The sequence below is a fragment of the Aethalodelphis obliquidens genome, unplaced genomic scaffold, assembly GCF_003676395.1.
Source record: "Aethalodelphis obliquidens isolate GAN/ISIS:26980383/991018 unplaced genomic scaffold, ASM367639v1 scaffold9, whole genome shotgun sequence".
In the NCBI taxonomy this organism is placed as follows: Eukaryota; Metazoa; Chordata; class Mammalia; order Artiodactyla; family Delphinidae; genus Aethalodelphis; species Aethalodelphis obliquidens.
The window spans coordinates 16974608-16998777 of record NW_020837953.1 but is presented as its reverse complement, the minus strand read 5'-3'; the positions used below and the strand labels follow the sequence as shown (position 1 = coordinate 16998777).

General features: G+C 58.7%; 3 protein-coding genes across 18 annotated transcripts in view; 2 read left to right on the top strand and 1 right to left on the bottom strand.

Annotated features, from left to right (window-relative positions):
• Positions 1–301: 301 nt before the first annotated feature.
• B4GALT2 (beta-1,4-galactosyltransferase 2) lies at positions 302–10716 on the top strand. Of its 12 annotated transcripts, XR_003433270.1 has the most exons (11): positions 311–697; positions 1538–1718; positions 1853–1907; positions 2197–2552; positions 2726–2991; positions 6324–6514; positions 6657–6779; positions 6899–7003; positions 7729–7893; positions 9137–9345; positions 9604–9716. XR_003433270.1 is itself a non-coding variant. In XM_027108793.1 (9 exons), the coding sequence occupies exons 3-9, from the start codon at positions 1855–1857 to the stop codon at positions 9752–9754; spliced, it is 1245 nt and encodes a 414-aa protein (XP_026964594.1). In that variant the 5' UTR covers positions 315–592; positions 1538–1718; positions 1853–1854; the 3' UTR covers positions 9755–10716. The 12 variants fall into 12 exon arrangements, 9 of the variants coding, with proteins under 9 accessions (XP_026964602.1, XP_026964594.1, XP_026964593.1 ...); XR_003433272.1 differs by lacking the exon at positions 7729–7893; XR_003433271.1 differs by lacking the exon at positions 9137–9345.
• Positions 10717–10890: 174 nt separating this feature from the next.
• CCDC24 (coiled-coil domain containing 24) lies at positions 10891–14709 on the top strand. 2 transcript variants are annotated; one of them, XM_027108803.1, is made up of 8 exons: positions 10891–11365; positions 11600–11775; positions 11917–12033; positions 12726–12800; positions 13394–13448; positions 13933–14002; positions 14114–14192; positions 14276–14709. In XM_027108803.1, the coding sequence occupies exons 1-8, from the start codon at positions 11240–11242 to the stop codon at positions 14511–14513; spliced, it is 936 nt and encodes a 311-aa protein (XP_026964604.1). In that variant the 5' UTR covers positions 10891–11239; the 3' UTR covers positions 14514–14709. The 2 variants fall into 2 exon arrangements, with proteins under 2 accessions (XP_026964604.1, XP_026964603.1); XM_027108802.1 differs by having other exon boundaries at positions 12723–12800.
• Positions 14710–14822: 113 nt separating this feature from the next.
• SLC6A9 (solute carrier family 6 member 9) overlaps positions 14823–24170 on the bottom strand; it is a 32423-nt gene continuing 23075 nt past the window's right edge. For 2 of the 4 annotated variants that reach the window (XM_027108783.1, XM_027108784.1), the window contains 9 exons: positions 21088–21220; positions 20758–20892; positions 20558–20661; positions 19914–20151; positions 19689–19823; positions 19483–19582; positions 19301–19401; positions 16226–16396; positions 14823–16104 (listed from right to left, as the gene is read on the bottom strand). In XM_027108783.1, the coding sequence (XP_026964584.1) occupies positions 15910–16104; positions 16226–16396; positions 19301–19401; positions 19483–19582; positions 19689–19823; positions 19914–20151; positions 20558–20661; positions 20758–20892; positions 21088–21220 (1312 nt within the window). In that variant the 3' untranslated portion in view covers positions 14823–15909. The remainder of the gene's footprint in view (positions 16105–16225; positions 16397–19300; positions 19402–19482; positions 19583–19688; positions 19824–19913; positions 20152–20557; positions 20662–20757; positions 20893–21087; positions 21221–24170) is intronic. The other 2 variants (XM_027108786.1, XM_027108787.1) reach the window with 1 other exon arrangement.

Genomic DNA, 24170 nt, shown 5'->3' with positions numbered 1-24170 from the left:
CTCCCTGCACGAGTTGGCCTAACTTCCAGGTGCCCTTCTTTGGCTGAGTTTGCGCTCCAACCCAGACCAGACCCCATTCCTCCGTAATGGGTTTTACCCATCCACACCCTCTCCGGTTCGGACCTCGAATCCATCCCGTTGGATGAGTCTGATTAATTTCTCCCGCCCCTCCCTGGTCCTCCGTCCCCTCGCTCCGTCGCGCTTAACCGCCGGCAGGGGCGGGCGTCGGAGGCGCGCGGCGGGTACGGGCGCGCTGGAGGCGGGGGGCTGCGGGGGCGCGCGCGCGGGCGCGCGGGCCGGGCCTGCCCCTCCGAGGCGCCGTAGCGCGGGAGGGAGGTGGCGGCGCTGTGGTCTCTCGGTCGGCGGGTCCGTGGGTCTGCCCGGCCGCCCGGCCCCGCCCTGCCCCCCGGGGCGGCTCGGCTCCATGGCCCGCGGCGGCGGCGGGAGGCGGTCCGGGGGCCGCTGGGGCCGCTGACCGGGGAGGCGGAAGGCGGCGGGGCCGGGCCATGGGGGACGGAGCCGTTCGCAGCCGCCGGAGCCCGGAATCCAGCCGGAGCCGGAGCGGCGCCCCCTGCTGAGCCCCGAGAGCCGGGTGAGAGGGGGTCGCGCGCGGCCCCCAGTCCGGGGCCCCGAGATTCTAGACCCGGCCCCGCGAGGGTGCCCCGAGCGCGGCCCGGAGATCCCCGCCCAGGACCCGGTGAGAGTCGCTAGCGGCCGGACCCCGGCCTGGCGTCACCCCACCCTACCCCCATCCCTCGAGTCTCCTCGCCCCCCACGGGCTCCTCTGCCCGCTCCCAGCCAGCCTCCCTTATTGTCCTCGCTCACCCTGGCCTTGTGGCGTGGGGAGGCGCTCCTCGCTCCCCTTTCCTCGGCCCCTACCCCACATCCTCTCCTCCAAGCCCCCTCCCCGCCAGGCTCCACACCCACCCTGTCTTCGCTGCCTCCGGGTCTCGGGGTGCCACGTGTTCAGGCCACTGAGCCTTACAGCCCCGCCCAAACGCACCTCGCAGCCTGGCAGCCTGACCCAGAACCCCTGCTCCGGAGGGAGGGGTGGGAGTATTTGCACGTGGGTCCGGGTGTTGTGAACTGCCCCGGGAGCCCGTCTGTGTGACTCTGTAAGTCCAGGAGCAGCGGCTTTGTGAGTGCGTGACTCGTTGTGTTGCTGTTACTGTCACCCAGGCGTGTCTGTGACTCTATATGTAGTTCTGTGTGTCTCTGAGTGCAGGTGACTGTAGCTGGGACTGCGGGTGTCTGTGTGGTTGTGCGATGCTGTGTATCTGAGTGAGACTCACCCTGCTCTCTGAAGCACTGCCAGGAGTGCCCCCCAGAAGTGTTGCTGCTGTGTCGGACCCACAGTTAGAGCCATGGCCCAGGCAAGACCCTCTCCTAACATGCTGTCTCCAGGGCCCAAGCGTTCCCCTTTCTGGGCATCAGAACCAGCAGTGCTGGGCAGGCCCCAGAGAGTTCATCCCAATCCTTGAGGTCTTATGGGAGGTGTGTCTGATGCCCCACTCTGTATTTTGACCTCTTGCTCCAGAGGGAAGGTATCCCATAAACATCTTGTTCAGATTTGGGCCACCTGGATGCTGAGGGCCACTTCGCAGCCTGGTCCCAGATGGCCTGGCTTGCTTGCCACTGGAACATGTCCAACCAAACCACTGTCCCCCATGTTCCCCAGAGGACTAAATGAAGTCTTGAGTACAAAGTGCTCTTGCATGGTAAGTACTCAGTAAGTGGTCTCTCTCCCCCAGACCAGGAGTCCTGGGTTGAGGATGCTGGCCTGTGGGGCGTTTGTTCTCTGGGGCACAGAGAACACATGTGGGTCTATACGTAAACGTGTTTCCTTGTTCAGGTATGAGCCAGCGTGAACTAGAGGTCACATGTCCACGTGCTTGGGAATCCATAGGGTGTGTGTGAAGTCGGGCAATAAGGGCACGTACCTGAGTGTGAGGGTGGGTGAGGCTGTGCTTATGAGTGTCAATGAGGATGAGGAAGGAAGGCATTGTTTGAAGATGTGGGAGTAGTGAGTTGCCCGGGACTGTGTGTATTTGCAGGTAGAATGTAAGTCGAAGGGTGTGAGCAGGTAAGCGTGAGGATGCGGGTCTAAGAATGTGAGCGGTGCGCAGGAGGTGGGTGGGTGGCCTAGCCCCTCCGGCCCTGACCTCCTGGGTCTGTTTCTCTCCTACCCCTGCTCAGGCCAGCAGCCGGATGCCCGGGCCCATTGGGTGGGCCGGTGGCCGCCTGCGGGATGAGCAGACTGCTCGGGGGGACGCTGGAGCGCGTCTGCAAGGCCGTGCTCTTACTCTGCCTGCTACACTTTCTCGTGGCCGTCATCCTCTACTTTGACGTCTACGCCCAGCACTTGGCCTTCTTCAGCCGCTTCAGTGCACGAGGCCCCGCCCATGCCCTCCACCCAGCTGCCAGCAGCAGCACCAACTGCTCTCGGCCCAACGCCACTGCCCCCAGCTCCGGGCTCCCCGAGGCTCCCAGCGCCCGGCCAGGCCCCACGGCTCCTGTCCTGCCACCCTGTCCTGACTCGCCGCCTGGTCTTGGTGAGCCTACAGGGTGGGGCTTGCCTCTAGGGGTGGGCAGGGGACTGGGGGAGTGGAGTCTTGACCCACGGGAGTGCCAAGGGTCTGGGTGTGTTGTCAGAGGGCTGTTCCTGGGGTTCCCTTGCCCACCCCAGGCGGAGGGAGAGGGCTGGTGTTCCTGGGTTCTGATGAAGGCCTGATTCCTGCCACCGTCCTGCCTGCAGTGGGCCGACTGCTGATTGAGTTCACCTCACCCATGCCCCTGGAGCGGGTGCAGAGGGAAAACCCAGGCGTGCTCCTGGGCGGCCGCTATACACCGCCCGACTGCACGCCAGCCCAGACGGTGGCGGTCATCATCCCCTTCCGACACCGGGAGCACCACCTACGCTACTGGCTCCACTATCTGCACCCCATCCTCAGGCGACAGCGGCTGCGCTATGGCATCTATGTCATCAACCAGGTGTGTTGCCTGCGGCCCCCAGGCTGGCCACCAGCCACCAGGGAACCTATGAGCACCCGTGGGTGAAGGGCCCACATGCCTGCTGGTGGAGCCACAGGGTTGGGGGCATTCGTGGCTGCTTGTCTGCCAGTGGTGGTGCGGACATGTGTACGTGCATGTGGGGGCACGTGTATGTCATTGCGTGTGTAGGCAGGTTTGTATGTGCATTCAGGGGAGTGCACATGTGTTAATGGTGGTGTGCACACTGCCAGGTGTGTGCGTGGCCTCGATAGGGCATGAGCGCCATTGTCCACCCGTGATAGGCCCCATCCATGGGGGTGGCGGCTTAGGGTATGCTGGTTATGAGATATGGAGGGCCCCGAGCAGAGGGAGAGTTAGACCTGAAAGAGGGATCAAGTCTGCCTTAGGGCCAAGTGCTGAGCACAGCTGAGATCCAGGAATTCAGCTCAGGCTCTGAGCCCTGCCACGGGCCTGGCTGGGGCTGGCTTCCGGAACCTGGAGAGGATCTGATAGAGGCCCTCCTCCCCACAGAGAACTCCCAGACTTGAACTTGGATCCCTTTAGACTCCAGGACAGTGGTGTGTGACTGGAGTTGGAACAGGGGGCAGTGGGACCACCAAAGGGCCTGGTCCAGCCCTGGGGTGGGAAAGCGACGATTGAGATGAGTCTTGAGGAATGATCAGGCATCAGCTGGCGGAGGGACTGGAGGAGGCAAGCATTTTATGTAGAGGGACCTGGAGGCCCCAGGCCCCAACGAGAGAACTGGTCTCATGTGTTTGGGAACTGTCCACTGAGGGGTGGGGTCCAACATGTAGGGTGGGTAACAGAGATGAGGTTGGAAGAGCTAGTGGAGGCCAAATCCAGAAGGGTCTTAGGAGGCATCTTAAGCAGTTGGATTCTGGCCTGAAAGTGATGGGGCACCATTGTGAGGTTTTAATGAGGGAGTAATGTGTATGTGTGCTTATTAAAAAGATTGCTCTGATTGCTTGTGGACAGTGGGTTGGAAGGGGAGCCTGGAGGCAGGCTTCAGGAAGGAGGTGGTGAATGTGCATACGAGTCGGGCAGGAGTCGTGCGGGTGAGGGGAGAGATGTGACACAAGTGGCAGAGAGTAAGGAAAGGGAGATGCCGGGACATCTCGAGGGTTTCTGTCTTGACTGTTGGCAGTGTGGATGCCTGCGCCTCTGAATGAGATGGGAACATAGGATCTAGGCCAGGTCTGGGGGAGAGTGCAACTCTGAATTCTTTTTTGCATGTGATGAATTTAAGTGCCTGGGGGAAGTATAAGAGGAATGTTCAGCAGGCAGTTGGACAAATGAATCGACCTAGGAGTGACGTCTGAGGTGGAGAGGGATCTGTGAGCCACCAGTATACAGATGATGGTCCCTAAAACCAGCAATGTCAGCCTGCCCAGGGGGCTTGGGAGCTGAGAGGAGAAAGCCAGAACATAAGGGAATGGGTGGAGAAAGAGGGAACACACAGGCCACGCGGGTTGGCCAGAAAGGTTTGAGGAGACCCAGGAGAGCTTGGTGTCCCAGGAGCCCAGGAATAAGTGCCAAGAAGGGAGCATGGGGCTTCCTGGTGGCGCAGTGGTTGAGAGTCCGCCTGCTGATGCAGGGGACACAGGTTTGTGCCCCGGTCCGGGAAGATCCCACATGCCGCGGAGCGGCTGGGCCCGTGAGCCATGGCCGCTGAGCCTGCATGTCCGGAGCCTGTGCTCCGCAACGGGAGAGGCCGCAACAGTGAGAGGCCCCGCGTACCGGGAAAAAAAAAAAAAAAAGAAGGGAGCGTGGCAGCTGCATGAGCGCTGCTGGGGGAGTAAGGAAGGATGTAGACCAAGAAGCGTCCAGTGGATTTAGCAACAAGGTGGGCCCAGCGAGAGCCATTTCAGGGGCCTGGTGGGGGCGGAAGCAGATTGCAGTGGGTTGCAGAAGGAATCAGATTTGACAAAATGCAAGTAGCCAATTGGAGACAACTCTCGATCAAAAAAAACCCCTCTGCTGAGAAGGGAAGGCAAAAGGTAGGGTGGTGGCTAGAGGGAGGGCTTTCTTCGGATGGGAGAGAAATGAGCATGTTTATGAGCCCTGTGGGAGAAACCTAGGGCTCTGGGGTGGTGAGTGAGGTTAGAAAGGAGTTCCAATGAGCCAGGAGAAAATGGACAGTTGCTCCAAGGGCTGGTGGGAAGGTTCAGGGCAAGGAGAAAAGAGAGCAGGTGGGGCTGGGCCGTTCAGGGTCCAGGGGAGCAGCTCCCACCCCCTCGGGCCCAGGCTGGCCGGTGAAGAGGAGGGGCTACTCCTCCTCTCCTACCAGAAGGTTCCACTTGGAGACCAGGAGCCTCTCTGGCTCCAGCCTGGAGATCATGGGTTGGATCAGGGGGCTCAGGGGCCAGCCAGCTCCTTCCATGGAACCCTCCTTGCTCTGGCCAGAATTTGGAACTTGGGGCTACATGGCCAGGAGGCTGGCCTCAAGGAGACCTCATCCCGCAGCCCATTTCTCGGGGGATCCGAGGCTCACTGTGCTTATCATTTTGTTGGGGAGACAATGAGTTGAGCCTGGTCCCGTCCTGGTCCCAGAGGCTGCCCAGGGAGTTGGATGAGGATCTACGTGAGCCAGAGGGGACAGGTGGCTGAGGCTCATGGCTCAGTCCTCATGGTCCCTGCATCTTAGATGCTGGTCATTTGGGGGCATGTTTTGTTCATCTCACTCTGTGACGTGCTCAGTAGGGAAACTGTGTTCAGGGCCAGTCATCTCTAGGATCTGCACCAGCAGAGAGAAGACGCCTGGCACCAAGGACAGGGCCACGTGGCATGTTTGAAGGAATGAATGAAAGGAGAGCTCTAAATTGTAACAGTTGGAATGGACCCTGGCATAAGTGAAGCGCACAGGAGGAAATGAGTAATTATACTGGGGCGGGGAGGCTTGGTGACAGAGGCCTTTCCAGACATGAGTTTGATAAGCAGAGAAGGAGAGCATTCCAGGCAGAGGGAACTGCTAACACCGAGGCCTGGAGGCAAGAAAGAGTCTGGCATGTTCTGGGGTCGTGGAGGAATGTAGTACAGCTGGGCCTCAGCATCTGAGGGCAGTGGCATCTGAGGGCAGTGCTATATTCACCAGGCTGATCTGAGGGCAGAGAGCAGGTGGAGTCAGTTCCTGAAAGGCCTTGCAAGGCCAGGTCCAGGGTAAAGAGCTGGCCTTGATCCCTACAGTCTGGGGGCCCCAGTGGGGGCAGGTGGGGTAGTACTAGGCCCACAGGGACCGCTCTGGACGGTGGTAAAGTGGCAGGTGTCTCTGAGTCTCAGGCCCAGAGCTGACCTGTCCCCTCCGCCAACCCCAGCATGGTGAGGACACCTTCAACCGGGCCAAGCTGCTCAATGTGGGTTTCCTAGAGGCGCTGAAGGAGGACGCCACCTACAACTGCTTCATCTTCAGTGACGTGGACCTGGTGCCCATGGATGACCGCAACCTGTACCGCTGTGGCGACCAGCCTCGCCACTTCGCCATTGCCATGGACAAGTTCGGCTTTCGGTGAGGGCTCCCTTCTCAGGTGGACCCGGGCCTCACCACCCCACCCAGGCCATCGCTCCCAGCCCCAGTGGCCCCCTAGCTGCCGGGCCTCCGTCTGGAATCCCCGGGGGCCCCTCACTGATGCCTGCCTTCCATGCCCTAGGCTGCCCTATGCCGGCTACTTTGGAGGTGTGTCGGGCCTGAATAAATCCCAGTTCCTGAGAATCAATGGCTTCCCCAACGAGTACTGGGGTTGGGGTGGTGAGGATGACGACATCTTCAACCGGTGAGTGGTGACAAGGTGGGGAGTAGACTGGGTGCTTGAGGTGGGGGGTGGGGCGCAGACCGGGCGGGGCTCTTCGCCCTTCCTGGCGCCTGCTCCAGCCCGGCTGTCCCCGTCCCCAGGATCTCCCTGGCTGGGATGAAGATCTCGCGCCCAGACATCCGCATAGGCCGCTACCGCATGATCAAGCACGACCGGGACAAGCATAATGAGCCCAACCCTCAAAGGTGACCCCAGCGCCCTCGACCCCCACCGCCCCGGCCCCTCCCTCTGTAGAGGTGATGTCCCGGTGCCACTGATCCCCAGAGGTGATCCCAAGGTCCCCGACCCTTGACTTCTAGAGATGACTGCCACCACCCCGAGCCCTGTTCCCCAGTGCCCAGCTCAGCCTCTCCCCATCTGGCTCTCGCCCCTGGCCTGATTCCTAGAAGTGACTGAAGTTTAAAGGCAGGGCTCAGATCGTCACTGAGTAGCTCGCATTCCTCTCGGTGCCCTCGCAGACCTCACTTGTGCCAGAACAGATAGGACGAGAGATAGCGGGCCCAGGGTACAGCTCCAGGGCCTGCGGACCCAACAGAGGTGGCCCAAGCAATGTGGGGTGGTAGTGGAAATCATTGCTGAGCCCTCTGAGATTGGAGTAGGCGGCTGGTCTTTGAGGAGGAAGCAACATTGGTGTCTGATGCTGGGTGGGAGAAGTGCCTGAGGGCATGTGAAATGTAGGGGCCGGGGGCGAGAGGGTGCAGAGCAGTCAGACCCAGTCCCGGCTGGATAGCCCGTGTGAAGTTCATTCTAGGCAGGGAGGCCGGCAGAGGCAGCACAGGGTGATCAGGGCAAGGTGCTGTCCTGGCAGAAGAGGGAGTGATGGTGGGAGGCTTCCTGGAGGAGGTGATGGTAAACTGGAGTTTGAAAAGAGTTATTCATTCTACAAATATGTGTCACACACCTACCCTAGGCACAGTGCTATATTCACCAGGCTGATGGAGGAGGCCAGTCTGGATAAAAGGAATAATATGTGTAGGAGTCTGGAATGTGAACGTCCACTGTATACGCTGAGAGTCTGAAACTCTTCAGTCTGAAGGCTGGGAGTGACAGGAGAGGAGGTCTCTGCTGATCCCAGGTTGGGAGTTTCACTTTTGTCCCAGAGGCACTGGCGAGTCATGGAAGGGTTTCCAGCGGGGAGGGGGCAGGACCAGATTTGGGTTTGGAAGGATCACCCTTTGAGTTTGAAGAAGGTGAAGGGCTGGCAGAGCTGCCGGGTGGAGCAGGAGGAAGCAGACTAGGCCCAAAGGAGTTGACAGAGCCCCGGGTGCATGTGGTGTGACACTGCCGTGTCCACACGGGACCAGTAGGGATGTTCTGCTCTGAAGCCAGTGCGTCAGAGTGGGGAGGGAGGTGGCAGCACTGATGGAGGGTTGATCTTTGGCAGAAGCGTGACGCACCAGGCGTCCAGGGAGCTGATGAAAAAGCAGTTCAGATAAAAACCATGGTGAGCAGGGAAAGGACGAGAGGCTGGGAGAAGAGGTGCTTCGGGGCATCTGAGAGAGAGCGCTCAGTGTTGGGATGGCTCTGGAGAGCGATCTGAACTGAGCTCAGAAGGACTGGGAGGATCAAAACAGTTGGGATGAGGGGTGGGAGGAGCTCTGGAAGCACATGCCAGGGGCCATGGTCCTGTTTCAGGAATAGCGTGTCTAGGTGTCATCCTCAGTTGTGATGTCTGCCTTGGGCGGGCGGGGGGGGGGGGGGGGAGTGGCATGATAGCGAGATGTTTCTGGCTTAAGGAACTCTGTGAATGCTGGTTTCATCTACCTAGTTGCTTTTGCCTCAGATCTAGGAGTTCTGGATTCTTCTTTCCCTCACCCTACATGTCCGGACCATCAGCCGGTCACATCAGTGCAACCCCCCAAACATATCTGAGCTGGTCCACTTTTCCCTTTACCTCTGCCCTAGTGAGGCCTCCGTCCTCTTGCCCGGCCGGTTTTCTGTCTTCCCTCTTCTAGAGTTCATGTTCCCTGGCCCTCCCTCCCCCAAACTGGGCGAAAAATCCCTCAGTGTCTTCTCACCCACAGAATAAAAATCTGCTTCCTCTGACTTACAGAGGCCTGCCCGTACATGCTCTAACCTCCCAGCTAATCTTACTCTGGTTTCTCCCCTTGGCCCATTAAGCTCGAGCCACTCAGCTGTGCAAATTCTCATTTCCAGTGTAGGGTCAGCACGTGCTGTTACCTCTGCCTGGAATGCTCTTCCTCTGCTGTCAGCTTGATGGCCCGCACGCACCCCTTCCACGGCAGTCATCCTGGTCTCCCTCTCCTGTCTCCCTTAGCGCGCTGATGTCTTCCTTGTCTGTTACTTGTCTCCCTTAGTGGAATAGACTTGCCACGAGAGGAAGGACCTTGCTGTCCTGTTCATGGCTGTGACCCTGGTGCTTAGAGCGCGCCTAGCACACGGGGACTGCTCAATAAATAGATGGTGAAGGAGTGACTAAAGAATGAGGAACAGAGAAGATGGCACAGAGATGATGGGTGTGAGGAGTAAAGATGGTGCATACAATACAGGACCCGTTGCATTTGAGGTACCTGTGGGGTGCCCTGTGTCTAGGTCTGAGATGAGAGAAAGATTTGTGAGGGTGTTGTGATTCTGGACTCAAGGGGGTGAGATCTCTATTTTGAGGGTAGTTGCAAGAGCCAAAGGGCTCCAGGCAGGTGGAGGGGGCGACGAAGAGAACCGAGTCACCCCAGGAAGAAGCCAGGATGGCGTGCCCCTTGGCCCCAGTGATCTCTGTTGGGTTTGGTGGTGAGCCCTGATCTGGACCCACTTCCATCCTATCTAGGTTTACCAAGATTCAAAACACGAAGCTGACCATGAAGCGGGACGGCATCGGGTCAGTGCGGTACCAGGTCTTGGAAGTGTCTCGGCAACCGCTCTTCACTAATATCACAGTGGACATTGGGCGGCCCCCATCATGGCCCCCTCGGGGCTGACACCAATGGACAAAGGCTACCAGTGCCAAGGATGCCTGCCAGAGGACTGACCTACAGCCTGGCTGGTGGCTGCTCTGTGACAGATCCCCCAGGACAGAGACTGTGGGCTCTGTTTTCTGAGGGTCTTCAGTAGGCCCCCCAGCTGCACCTGGAAGTTTCAGAACCTACTTCGGGGAGCTTCTGTCCTGGGCAGGCCCCTCAAGTGTGGCCCTCTCTGGGGTCAACCCTTCTTCCTGCTCCTCCCTCCCCAGTTCAGCCCTCCTCACTGTCAGGGTTGGGCCAGCCCCTGCACTGCCTCGCCGAGTGGCCTGGGCCAGGTCACTCCACCTCTCTGTGCCTCAGTTTCCCCCCCTTGAGTCCCCTAGGGCCTGGAAGAGTGGGAGGTATGACTAGGGGGCAATGTCGCTTCCAGGGGGAATTCTCAGACCTGGGGATCCCCCATGCTCCCAGGGGAGGGGAAACCTTTTTCACTCAACATTGTAGGGGGCAAACTCCGGTGCACCCCCTGCTGAGGAGCAGCGCCAGGAGGGGACCAGAGGGGGTGCTGTGTCGCTGCCTGGGATCTTGGGGTTGGGCTTTGCATGGGGGCGGTTGGGGCTCGGATCAGTTGGGTTCCTGCCCCGCCCCCCTCAGAGAGAAGGCAGTAGCCCCAGGGCCGGCTCGTGTTTGTACATTGCACAGAAACTTGTGTGGGTGCTTTAGTAAAAAACGTGACTGGAGGAGCCCCTTTGTCTGTTTGGGGATGGGGATCTGGATCCCTAAACCCAGACCCGGAGTGTGTTACGGGACGGCCAGGGGGAACCAGGACAGCCTATCGGTCTGGCCCAGGCTGTCCTGGTTCCCCACGCCCCTCGAAACGCAGTGGTTCGCTAGACTTCCGCCGGCTGGAAGGAGAAATGTTTACCCTGCCGCTGCCTCCCGGCCAGAAGAGACAAAGAAGTAATAAACCCATTGGGCTCAGATTTCTCCGTTCTTTCACCTGCCCTGAAGCCGAAAGGTGCTTGGAATCAGGGCGGGGTGGATGGTTCGCACTCCAAAACCACCTACCACGGCTGTGGGTTGGGCTTCGCGAGCCGGCGCCGCCCTGGAATGGGCGGGGGCGGGGCCTTCTGGGGGCGGGGCTTGGGTAGCGGACCCCGTTTCCCGGGTGACGGTCGCGCGGAAGAGGCGGGGCTAGGGCCCCAGTCCCGCGGCCTGGCTCCTGGGTCCCCGGCCACGGAGAGTCGGCCAGTAGAAGAGACGGCGCCAGAGATCGGCGGCTCTGGACCGGGCAACTCTAGTCGTAGGGAGGGGCGGCAGAACGGGGTGGGGCTGGGGAGAGGATGGCCCGAGCGACAGGCTGGGGGCGTGGCATGTGAGACCAGGAAGGGGTGGGGCGTGTGTGGGCGTGCCCGGCCCTGGGAGACCCGCGGTCTCCCAGTAACCCAGCTCTCCGACCTGCTGTCCGGCAGTCCGCGCGTTGTGGGGTGGCGGTGCGGGCAGGCCATGCCTGGGGACTCTCCGCCGCTGTGGGAGCTGGTGGAAGAGCACGTTCCGCTCCCGGAACGGCCCGAAGTGAAGAGGATTCTAGGGGAGACGACGGTGGACCTGAGCCTGGAGCTGCGGGCAGAGGTGGGGCGTGGGAATGTGGGCCCCACTCCAGGCCTATCCCACGACTTGGGTGATTTCCTCACCTCCTCCGGGTCCCTGGCTCTGCCCGGTAACTTTCGAGCTCTTGTCAGATCTCACTGTCCACCCAGCCCTCTGGCTACCAGTTAAACTCTGCACTGCCCCTCACTCCCCTAGCTCCCCTTCCTCCCCTTACTTCTGCCCCGCAGTCGCAAGGGGTCCCAGCTCTCCTTGCAGGTGGTGGTGCTACGATCACTGCTCCGAGAGGCTCGATCCTTCCAAGCCCCTGGTTCGCGCCCCACCTCTGACCTCTCCTCCCTTCTGGCACCACCGCCCCTCCTAAGAGACCTCGTGCGCCAGGAACTGCGGCAGCTGCTCCAAGATCTCCGCGGGAAGGCCATCTGTGAGGGCAGGTTGGAGCCTCAGACCTGGGGCTGGGCCCTGTCTCCAGAACTCAGATGGGCTAGCCCTGAAATTGACAAGGGGCCAGGGTCGCCTTTCCTGTGGTTCCCTGGAAGGAGCCCCTGAGTGTTCCCCGTGTGCACCTTCTGCAGGGACCAGACCCAGGCTTGGGTCCAGTATAGCCCCGGGGTCCTGCGCTTTGCCTTGGAGGAGCCCAGGCGTGATTTGCCAGAGCAGGGGATATTCCGCCTGAGAGCTGGTGAGCCCAGGTATAGTGGTAGGAAAGGAGGGGTGTGTTCCCGCTTGGCAGAGACCCCAGCCAACTGGCGGGTCCCACCTGCCGGCATGGAGGAGCTCCTGGTCTGGGACTGGATACTTCTACAGCCACTTGTTGTAGGGATCAGCACATGAGGGCTGCAGGCCCAGGAGACATGTACCAAGCCTGGAAGCTTGGTTTGATCTGGGTCTTAGAGCATGAGGAACAGACTTCCAGACAGATAAAAAGAGAAGAGCTTTGCAGGAAGAGGGAGCACTACACGCAGACATGGGTGGAAGGAAAGGCTTCATCCCGTGGTCAGTTGTTCCTCCGGCCTGGAGAACAGCTGCAAGGGCTGAGCTAGAGAGGGCTGGGGACTGCACGAGATAAATGAGCAGCAGCGTGTTCATCACTGAATGGCAGCAACTTATTTGTCACACATCCTTAGGAAGTGGGTGATGTCCCCATTTTGCAGATGAGGAAACTAAAGCTCAGAATGAATGATTGATTTGTCCAAGCTCACACACAGTGAAGGGTGGCAGAGCCCATTTGAAAACCCAGGCTCCAGAACTCCTCCTCTTAGTACCATCTTATGTTGCCTTTGTGAGAAAACACACAAAATTGTCTAGGAGAAATGGCATTTGTGTCCTGAAGGCCTGGGGTGAAGCAACATGGGAGAGTGATGTTGACTTCATCTGCCAGCAGCTGTCACAGGGACCTCAGCGTCATCAAGGACCAACTGAACGTGTCCCACGTTGACCAGGTTGCCGGATACCTGCGGTGAGGCCCCTGAGTGTGTGCAGTGGGGGTCGAGACAAGGAGGGTGGGACGGGGGATGGATCCTAACGTACTGGGACTATGAGGAAGGAGGAGGGAGGCAGCATACCTGATGGGGAGACCCAGGAGAGTAGGGCTGAGAGGTGGAAGGGGCAGGGTGCTGGTGAGGTTGCTGCCAGGAAGTAGCCAAGTAGGGATGCCAGCTGGGGCCTTGGCCTGAGGACTTTTATCCTGGGGTGTGGGAGAGAGATGGACCACAGAAGAGTCTTTTAAACAGGGGAAGGGCTGTGATCTGGGGGAGAATGGAGGCAGGAGGACTTGCAGGCCCAATACTGTCGTGAAGAAGAGAGAATGCGGCCCCCCAGCGTGGGCGCTGGGAGGCGGGCAAGGAGAGGACACGTCCTGCCCAGGAAGAGGCCGGCGGGGCTGCAAGGCCGTGCTGGGATTGCACTTGGGCAGCAGAGAGAGAGGTGGGCTGAGAAAGGAGGGCCTAGAGGGAACTCCTGGTAAGGCTGGAGGCTGGGTCTGTGTGGCGGGCTCTGCTGTGACCTGGGCCTGCAGCACTGCTGCCGGTGCCGCACTCCCCCATGTCCCAGGGCCCTCCTGGAGGAGGAGTGTCGCAAGTTGAAGAGGGAGATTGCCATCCTGCAGGTGAGCGGCAGCCCTGGGCCTCCCCACCCCCAGAGCCTTTCTGCTGAGCCTAGACACACCCGTCTCTCACCTGGTGTGTGAGATCCACATGCATGTGTGTGTGTGTATGTGTGTGCAAAGATTGTGTGAGTCCTCTGTCCATTTCTCCTGTATGCACACTTCCCGTACGTGTGAATCCAGATTCTGGTTGAGTCCCTAAGTCCAAGGTCGGCACTTTTAGATTAACCTGCTGGATTTGCCCCTGGTCTTTTGCCTCCTTCTCTTCCCCATGTCTGGGTTCGGGCCTGCCACTACCTTGCCAAGCTCAGCTTTTCAGGGAGGCTGGTGTTCCTCTCAGGAGTGTCCTCAGGTGGCTGGGATGAGGAGGCTGCATGGGGTGGTTCCTGGGCCCCACCATGGGTATCTTGGCCTCTGCATCCTGCCCCGCCCCACCCCACCCCACCCCTTCCTGTAAGGCTGGGCACTGAGCCAGCTCTCCCTGCAGCACCGCCTGGAAGAGGAGTATACAGGGGCCCCTTGGCCCTCTGAGGCAACCCTAGAGCCCACCCTGGCAGGTGAGGACCCTGAGCAGGCCCCAGAGCACCCAGCCTCCTGTCCCTGTCCCGCTCTTGTACACACACCCTGGGATTGCCGAGTGCTGTGTCTCAGCTAGACCTCTCCTCCAGAGCTACAAGAACAGAAGGCAGCCATGCAACAGGAGCTGCGGGCACCTCTGAGGCCTTCCTGTGTCTCCCCCGGTCACAGGTAAACCAGAGCAGGTGGACAGTTGGACGGGGTGGGCTAAGCGTCAGGCCATGGCCCCCTCACAGCTACTCCCTCCTGTTCAGGCTGCGGCCCTTGGAGTCCTCCAGCCAGGGCCTCGGACCACTGCCTTGCTTCCGTGGGGCTGCTGGAGTTTGGGCCAGGCCTCTCCAGTGCCACCTGCCCTCTCCTCCTCTGGAGCGCTGCCCCAAACCTCAAGGCCTGGCCGCCACCTGCCGCTGGGGACGGAAGCTTCAGTGCAGCCCCAGAAAAAGGCCAGCTTCCACTCCGATGTCCAGTGTGGCGCCCCAGGCCCCAGCCTGAAGGGCTGGGCAGGAAGGAGACTTCCGCTTCTGCTGGAACTCGCCCTGTCTGCTGCTGACACCTCTCAGCTGCCATGGCCCAGCCCACTTTAGATCTAGTCTTGGATGAGCCCTCACCAGGGTTCCAAGGCTGCCTGTCTGTCTGGTCCTCACCCTACCCCCTTGCCTGGTCCTTGGTGTCTGGTCCTGACCATCACAGCCTCTGGCCTTTCTCTTCCCAGGCATCCCTCAAAGGCCTGGCAGGATGAGGTCTCATCCCAGCCCTGACTCTCGTCCCCATGGGGGACCCAGACAAAGCACAGCAGCGGCTCAGAGACAGGAATAGAAATTTCATTAAAATCTATGGACTTTAAAATCCTAGTGGTGCACGGATGGGCAGGGGTGGGCGGCGCACCGTTATTGCTACAGAGGATTAGAGGCGGCTCTTCCGGGGTTGTCACTGCACAGAGGGGCACAGAGGACGGACAAACGGATACTGCAGGGCTTGGGGGAAGGAGCTCTGGCTCCAGAGAGGGGGTGGGGCACGCCGGCTGGGGCCATTTGGCACGTGAACAAGGGCAGCCCATTTTGGGAAGACTGGGCCTTTAGCCTGGCAGAGGGAGGGCAAGGGGGTGTCACGTAGGGTCCCCTTCTCCAGGGCTCTGGGCTCAAGCCTCCTGCTGAACATCACCCCACCCCTTTCCCCAGAAACGAGTTCTTTGGGCAGGCTGTTGGGTCATGGGCCTCTGCTGGCTGGCCCTACAGCCAGTGCTGGGAGGCGGCGCAGAGACCCCAGAGCAGCTGAGTGAGGTGCAGGCAGGCCTGGAAGACAGATTGGGCCCGAGGCCAAGGGCAAGGGGGTGGCAACCACAGATAATACAAGTTTTACAAAAATAATTACACAGACAAACAGGGCTGGGGTTACAGCCTGACATGTAACACTGCACAGCCCCCTAGCCCCTTACCCTGCCTCCAGGTAGGAAGATCCAAACCTGCCTGGGCAGAGGCTGGGGTCTGCTCCGGGGGCAGGAACACTGGTCAGGAGGCTGAAGGCTCGGGGAGGGGGACAGGTAGGGGGCCCACCCAGAACCTTAGCTCAGGGCAACGTGTGGGGGCATCAGAGGCCACATAAAGTCCAGCTGCCTCCGGGGACCTGGCCTGAGACCCCTCCAAAGTGCTTTGGGCCCCCCAGCAACCCTCCCATCACTCACACCCCCCAGCTGCCATCTTGGCATCCAAAGGACCTGTAAACACTAGGGACACGAGCACGAATGACCACGCAAGCAGTGGTGGCCAAGGTGACAGGAGCCGCCCTGGTCCGGGCGTGGAGGGGCAGGCGGTGACACCTGTCCACCGCCTCCCCAGTCTCTGTGGCGGGAGCACGGGGCGGGGGTGGGGCACTCCCCCGGCAGTTGTGCTCATATCCGGGAGTCCTGCAGACGGCTGGAGCCGTTACTGCCCACCGTGGGGATCTGGGCCTTGTCTGGGTGCAGCGGCTGGACCTCAAGCCCGTCTTCAGGAGAGGGTGGAATGGTGCGGGCATAGCGCCCCGTTCGGTGCTCCAGGAGGGCAGGCCCCCAGTCTCTGCTTGGCTTGGTCGCATTTTTCAGACGCTGCAGGAGAGGTAGGCATGGTTGGGGGCGGGGTGGGCACGGTCATCAGAAGGGAGCCCTGAAGCCCCATACATCCACCCCCTCCTGTTTCACCTGGCTGCCCCCTGCCCCCACCCCTCACCTGGAGGAGGGTATCCCCATCTGTGCGGCAGAGCTGGTACAGGGCGTAGAGTGGAATGCAAATGACAGAGGACAGAGCCATGAGGAAGCCGATGGCCACAGCCCAGCCTGGATACTGGTAGTGGTTGTAGGTAATTGGCTGGTACTGGATCACCGTGAAGATGAGAATGAACTGCAGAGAGTGGGGGACGGGAGTGGGTGTGAGTCCTGCCCAGCCCCACCCACGCCTCAGGCCTCCTATCTGCACCCCCTCCCTCCCTCTCCAGTTTCCCAAACTAGAAAGAGGCATTTTGGGGAGGGCGGGGGTGACGTCAACATTTGGGTAGTGGAAGAAGCTGATGGAACCAGGGGTCCAGGGTATAATGGGCAGGTGGCCACGGTGGAAGGGGAGAGGTCTGTCTTCTGCATAATCCTGAACCAGCCAGGGAGCCACTCAGCTGCCGTGGCCCCTGGAAGTCAGTTCTGCTCAAAGACTCGCAATGGCCCTGCATTGCCTGCTGAAGCAAGGCCGAATCCCTGGCCTTTAGGGCCTTCTCCGCCTCACATCAAGACCTCGGCTTATCTTTCTGGCCTTACTGTCTCGGTGTCTCTGCTGCACCCAGCGTTTCCCGCCCTTCTTACTATGGAGGATCCTCTTTTGCATCTTCCTCTTCAAACCCTATGCAAATGCCACCTCCTTCAAGAAGCCTCCACTGATTTCCAGTCTCCTCTTCCTGAAAGGGCTTTAGTGGCATTTTCCATCTACTAAGCATTTTATGGGTGTTTCCCCCAGACCTGGGAGCTCCTGGGATTGCATCAGCTCTGGGTCTCCAGTGCCCAGCACAGTGCCTGGCACAATCTTGTGTGCTGATCTGAACTGACTTATACAAGGAGGTGGGAGTAATGGGGGAGAGGAAAGGGCAAAGTCCTGCCAGTCTGTGGCTGTGGAGACAGTGACAGACAGCCTGGGGAGGCTCCAAAGGCTAGAAATCATGAGTATCAGGCTGGGGATGCTCTCGGGAACCGCTTTGGAAAGAGATGAGGGACATGGGAAATAAAGCCTGGGGTTCCAGTAACGAAAAAACTGAAGTTAGCAGAAAGATGGGCAGGTGGCTCATGGGCCACCCAGAGGAGCCGGGGCAGTGGATGCCACTTGCCAGGAGGGCTCAGCATCCACCCTGAGCCCTCAGTTGTGTCCTGGAGCTCAGGCCCCTCCAGCCTTCTGGGTGACCAAATTCTAGAAGGCGAGACCCACATCCATTCAGGGGTGGGTGGGCCCTCCTAGGACGCTGCACACGGAGGAGCTTAGAGAAAGTTTTCTGAATGGAATTAGATCCTGATTTAAGGTGTGGATAAATTCTTTAAAAAAAATTTTCTTTTTAGGTTTTTGGCCACACCCCACAGCATGTGGGATCTTAGTTCCCCGACCAGGGATCAAACCCACGCCTCCTGTATTGGAAGGCAGAGTCTTAACCACTGGACCACTGGGGAAGTCCCGATAAATTCTTTATTTGAGCTGATAGAAGGATGGAGTTTGTCAAAAAAAGACCTTTTCAGCAATATAAAGAAGTAAAGCCCCCAAAGATAACCAACAGCCCAGAAACACGTGTCCACAGAGCCTGGCATCCTCACCTGAAGGTGACTCCAGCCTGGCTTTCTGGGCACAGAGAGGGTGCTGCCGGCTTTGACTCAATCTCGTGGAGACACTGGACCCAGGGCCCTTCCTGCCTCCTGCCCTGCCTGGGCGGTGCCCTGGGTCTCCGAGCAGGGCAGCAGCCTCCCGGGAGCCATGGAGGATGAGCTCCCCTGGGGCAGGCCCTGGGCCAAAGCCACAACCCTCAAGGGCACGGCGCTTGGCTGGCATCTACCCTCCCCTCCTCCCACCCCTTACAGGAGACTTCCGTTGCTCCTGTTTCAAAGCTGGGCCTGTGGCCAGAGCTGGTGCCTGCGCCAGGCTCGGGAAGATCCCACACCCCATGTGACGGAGGCCTCAGCCCTCAGGGGCCTTTTATTCAGAAACATGAGCCGAAGTGGAAATCTGGTGCTGACCTCTGTGGCACACAGGGGCTGGCATGACGGGGGCATGACTCCAGACCCTGCCCTGGCCACTGGGCTGACCCCTCCGTCACTCAGAGATGGCTCTGCCTCTTCTCTGTGGAGGGACCATTACACTAGCAAATCCCTTTTGCCCCCCATTTCTCACCCTGAGCATAAAGGAGCAAAATCAGAGGGTTTTTAGTCCATAGACCACCCTTCCTCCTGCACTTGTTTCTAGTGTAGCACGGGCCCAGCACACAGGCTCCAGATCAGGCTACCTGCTTCGCATGAGGGCTCTGCCTCTGAGAAGCTGTGTAGCCTTGGATCAGTTACTTAACATTTCGGTGCCTCAGTTTCCTCATCTGTAAAGTGGAGATCATAACGATACCTTGGAGAGTTGTATCACATGACTTAATATATGGTTCCCGGCCACGGTGGGAGTTCCCTCCACCATGTCAGCTCCCTGATGGGAGTTTCCCAGGTGTTGAATACTGGTGGAAACCCAGAATTCCCCCTCCCAAGCCGGCCCACTCCAGTGTCTGGAAGGCTTACGAGGGTGTCCCGGATCCTGAGCTGACATCTGACTTGTACAACCTGCTTCTGCAACATGCATTCACACCACATACCCTGAGTACTCTGAGCACCTCAGCTATCAGGGACTGGAGACAGGAGCTCAGAGAGGCTGACGAAGGCTGACGCCACTGTCAATCATGGTTCCCGAGGCTCCTCTGGGAATGCCAGGCGGGAACACCAGGGAGGGAGGGCCGGCTCTCAGCTGCTGCCAGCCTGCTTAACCCTTCCGAAGCTGGGCACTGTCTTCAAATAAAGGGCCCTGTACTCCCTTCCTAGCCCAAGGCCAGGGCCTGGGTGGTTTTGAGCCTCCACACACCTGTCTGACTCTACGCAACCTTGCTCGGACCCCCAGTGGTCAGATTTGTGGGTGTGGAGCCTCCATGGGGAGCTCTGGCCAGATGGATGGGCTCTTGCTCTCCCTTTGCTGGTTCCCAAGAGAAGGACGCTTGCCACAGGGCAGCAGGGGAGGGACCACTGAGGAACTTACAAAGATGATAGCTGGAGAGACGAAGCGCCAGCAGATCTGGAAGAAGAGGGGCGGTGGGAATCCCAGCATCATCTGGATGTCCTGGAAGTAGTTGTGGTGCCCTGGAGAGAGGGAGGTCAGCAGGACAGCGTGGGCAGGCCAAGGGCCAGGACACGGGAGGCCACGTAAGCTTGGGCACTTACCGTAAATGTACATGATGGACACACACATGATGCAGGAGATGACGACCAAAGAGAAGCTGGCCGCGTAGTTGTCCATCAGCAGCAGCCAGTAGATGCCTGCCTGCGGGCCAGTGGGCAGCTGAGTCCAGGGTGCCTGAGGCTACGCTCCCCCCTTGTTAAGCCCCATACCCTGGCAACTCTGGCCTAGCCTTTCCCTCGGTTCTTACCTGGCTGGTGAGGGGGATGCCCAGCAGGAAGCCAGCCACAGCCACGCCCAAGGTCACATAAGTCTTCTTCTGCAGGATCCACTCATTCCCTACCTCATCCACAATGGCCGTGACCAGCGTCTCTAGGAGGCAGAACTGCAGGATACAGCCATCAGAGCAGGGGCCCGACCTCCGCCCCTGCCTCGTCCCTCCCCAAGCCACAGGCCCATGTCCTGCACCTCGTACCTGAGTGCCCAGCCCCAGCAAGATGAGCATGAAGAAGAAGAGCAGGGACCAGAGCGGGGAGATGGGTAGCAGGGTGAGGGCCTCAGGGTACGCCACGAAGGCCAGGCCAGGGCCGTGGTCTGCCACGCGCGACACGTCCACACCCAGGTGACTGGCCATGAAGCCCAGGATGGAGAAGATGACAAAGCCGGCGTAGACGCTGGTGGCACAGTTAGTGATGCTGATGATGACACTGTCCCTGATGGGGAGGAAACCAGGTGGAGTCAGGACATGCAGCTTAGCTCCCCCTGCCCACTTTGGGCCAAGACACTTGGAGACAGAGAAAGTTCTAGGAACAAAGGTGCCCCCAATCTCTTTTCTGGTCTGCTCTGGGCCTCTTTAAGTGGGCCTGAGGCTCCTGAGTCCTCACAGAGCCCTGGGGCATCACCGTCTTCACCTCTCCTCTCTTCTGCCAAAGCTCTCTCCGTTCTGCAATGACTGCACCCGGACCCCGCGATGCCAGGCTCTCAAGGCCATGAGTGGAAGGGAGGGCCCTGGTGGGCCAGGAGGCTGCACTGGACCTGGTGGGTCTGGGGGAGCCGGGGTCAGGCTGCAGAGAGGGTAGGAACTGGGGGCAGCCCCAGGGCTGGAAGGGAGAGTCTCACCGGTAACAGTTGTTGTGGAACTTGTTGTAGGAAGCCATGGTGATGAGGCCGCCCCACGCACAGCCCAGCGAGTAGAAGATCTGGGAGGCGGCATCCCCCCAGACCTGCGGGAGGGACGGGCCGGTGAGGAGCTGTGGGCAGAAGCTGGTACCTCCCTGCCTCTCCCCGGCCCTCTAGGTCCCCCTCCGTCTACAGCCCACCTTGGCCTCCAGGATCTTGTCCCACTGTGGGGTCAGGTAGTACGTGATGCCCGTGAAGGCTCCTTCCAGGGTCACGCCGCGGATGAACAGGATGGTCAGCACCACGTAGGGAAATGTAGCCGTAAAGTACACCACCTGGGTGCGAGAGGGGCCCCGCTGGACGCCTCTGGGCTCTTCCTGCCCCCTCAACCACCACTGGTCCTCTGGTTCCTCCTCCCCTCCCATAACCGTTCATCACTCCCCCACCCACCCCTCCACACACAAAACCCAGGTAGGGGAGGCAGGATATCTCTGGGTGGGCACAGACCCTGCTGGGGGAGGGGTACTTACTTTCCCTGAGGACTTGACCCCTCGGATGAGGCAGAGGAAGACGACCACCCAGGAGACACCCAGGCAGCCAAGGAGGGGCAGTCGCACCTCCCCGAAGTTTCCGATGTCATCTGACAGCTTCAGCACATAGAGCCTGGAAAGGGGATACTTTGTCACTGATGGCCAGCCCCGCCACCCAGCAACAAACTCCCAAGGCCAGGGCCCAGCCTGGCAGCTCCCTCCTTTCTCACGAAGTCCCAGCAGCTGGCTGATGTGAGATGGGAGCGTCTGTGAGGCGCCAGCCCCGGCAGGCCCAGCCCCCTCTGCCTGCTTCCTCTCCCAGGACCCTCAAGGGCACCTGCAGGCCACACCCTGGCCCTGGGCCAGCCTCTTCAGCCCCTGGGTGTGGAGGTCTCCCTGTCCCTGCTCAGACCCAGCCCAGGCCCTTGCTTGTGTGTTTCTCCCTTCAGGAATGCCCTCTCCTCCTGACTAGACACACCCTATCTGGCGTCACCTCCTCCAGGAAGCCTTCTGTGATCTTTTCACCCACACTAGTCCTCCAGCTCTGATGAACAGAGGGAGGCAGTGGAGGACTGAGTAAAGATGGGGGCTCCGGAGCACGCAGGCCCAGACCTGAACCTACGTATGTGGGGCTCTATGCCCTGTGCCGTGCCAGCTGTGCTCTTTCAATCAACTGGACGTTTATGTGCCAGGCCCTTGCTAGATGCTGGGCATATAGACCTGGATCAGGCATTGTGGGTACTGCCAGGAGGAGTGCCTCAACCCCATGGGGAGGAGCACACTGGAAGTCTTCCTGGAAGAGGTGAAGCTTGAGCCAAAGTTCGAGGGATGGGGAGGAGGTGGGTGAAGAGAAGTGGAAGTGTATGTCAGGCTGAGGGAATAGCACGCAGCAGGACAGGGGTCAGGAACCAGCACAGCCCCGCCTGGGCATGTCAGTAGCTCAGGAAGGCTGGAGGAGAAGAGGGAAGGGAATAAAGAAAGATGAAGATAGGAAGGGACCAGACCAAGAGAAGCTGCGAAGTCAAGGCTGAGAAGTTTGGATTTTATTCTGAGAACAATGAGAAACTTCTGGAAGGTTTTTAGACGAGCACTCTCAGGGTCTCTCCTGGGCTCAAAACCTTGCAGTAGCTCCCATCTCTCGTCATGGAAAAACCAAAGTCCTTACGGTGGCTACAGAGCCCTGCATGATCCATTACCTCCTGCCATCTCCCGGACCTCCTCTCCTCCTGCTCTCCCCCTTGCTCACTGGCTCCAGCTGCACTGGGCTCCTTGCTGTTCTTTAAATATGCCGGGCATGCTCCCACCTTTGCACATGCTATTCCCTATTTGGAGTACCTTTTCCCCAAATCTCCACATGTCCACATGGGTGTGAGACCTGTGCAGGCACACAGGACCCCATGCTTAGAAGGGCCCTGTGCTTGGTTTAATGCCCTGCCATTGTCATCTTGAAATTCTTAATTCATTTGAACTAGGGGCCCCATCTTTTCATTTTGCAGTGGGCCCCACAAATTATGCAGCTGGGCTTGTCCACGTGCCTCCCGCCCTCTTTACTTCCTTCAGGTCTTCACTCAGGTGTCCTCTTTGCAAAGGAGCCTACTCTGGCACACCTGATTAAACCTGCCACCCTGGCCCCAGCCTGGCACACCTTACCCTCTTCTCTGCTATATTTTCCTCCACAGCACATCTCTTTCTATCACACTGTACATTCTACTATTTAGTTTGTCATCTGCCCTCTGAAGGCTGGGGTTTTTGTCTGTTTTGTTCACTGTTGTATCCCCCAGTGCTTAGCACAGTGCCTGGCACAGAGCAGTGCCCAATAAATATTTGTTGAATGCATGAATGAATGCACGTGATGGAAAATGGACTGAGAAGTATAAAGGGGAGAACCTGGAGGGGGACTGGCTTGGTTGTTGGAGTTGTCCAGGCTAGAAGTGATGAGCAAGAGACAAACTCTTGAGCCTCAGTTTCCTCATCTGTAAAATGGGCATCATAACACCAACCTAGGATAATTTGTAGAGAAATTTAGGTAAATACAGGCTCCTTTCTTTCCCTTCTTTCAGCAAGGGTCTCTCAGGGTAGCTCATAGGCTGTCCTCTAGTCTTAGCTATTTTTACTTTTTTTTTTCCAAATCAGTTCTCAAACCTCATGACAACATGTTTAATACCTTGCGAGGGGTTGTCACTCTGGCCCCTCATGGGACAATGTTGCCAGGCCTGGGACTTGGTGTTTGCTTGGTCAGCCTGCCTGGCTGTTAAGACTTGCAAGCACCTTGTCCTCCCTCCTCTGCCTCAAATCTTCCCCCAGGCCGCCTTACATATTGTGACCTGCAGAGGGCGCTGTCCAACATGCCCCTCTCCTGTCCAACTCCCGCCATAGCGCTGGTTCATTCAACGGGCCACGCCCTGGGCTGGAACCTTTCCAGGCTCTTAGTCCATGGGGGAACTAAAGACAAAGGGATGGAGAGGTTCCCCCCAAGGAGAGGTTCCTGGACCCCTGCAGCTGTGCTTTCCAATCCTTTTCCCTTCGTGGCACGCAGAAAAAATATTTTGGGCCCGTAAGGGCAAATCGACAAGGTCACTCAAAGTAAGGCAGCAGGGCTGGGGACTCTGAGCTGCCCAAGCGCCACCGGACTGGCACACTATTTAGGGTGCATCGTGTTGGGAGGCTCTGCTTTCCAGAATAGCCATCGGGTCCTGCCACTACAGCCGAGAGTCGCTTTACTTTAAGCAACAGCGTTCAAAGTAAAGAAACCATTTCTTGTTCAAAAGACTTTTTAAAAACTTTGCTAATTATACCTGTTAAGCTGGTAGTGCTTTATATTATCTTTTATTGCAAGAGTCCAGCATATAATACGAGGGCTTAAAGAGTTTAGAAGGCTAGCCTGGGAACTAAATAATGAACTCTACCTATCTTTTTATAGTACCATATTTAGTGTTTTGTTTTGGTTTTGGACTATGTGGTTTTGAGATCAAACAGCTAACCTTAAAACTTTTGGAACCCCACATATTTACAGGTTGGCTCTCACATAACATCTCTGGAATTATTCTGCATTATTTTTAAATTTCCCCAACCAGATGGTAAAT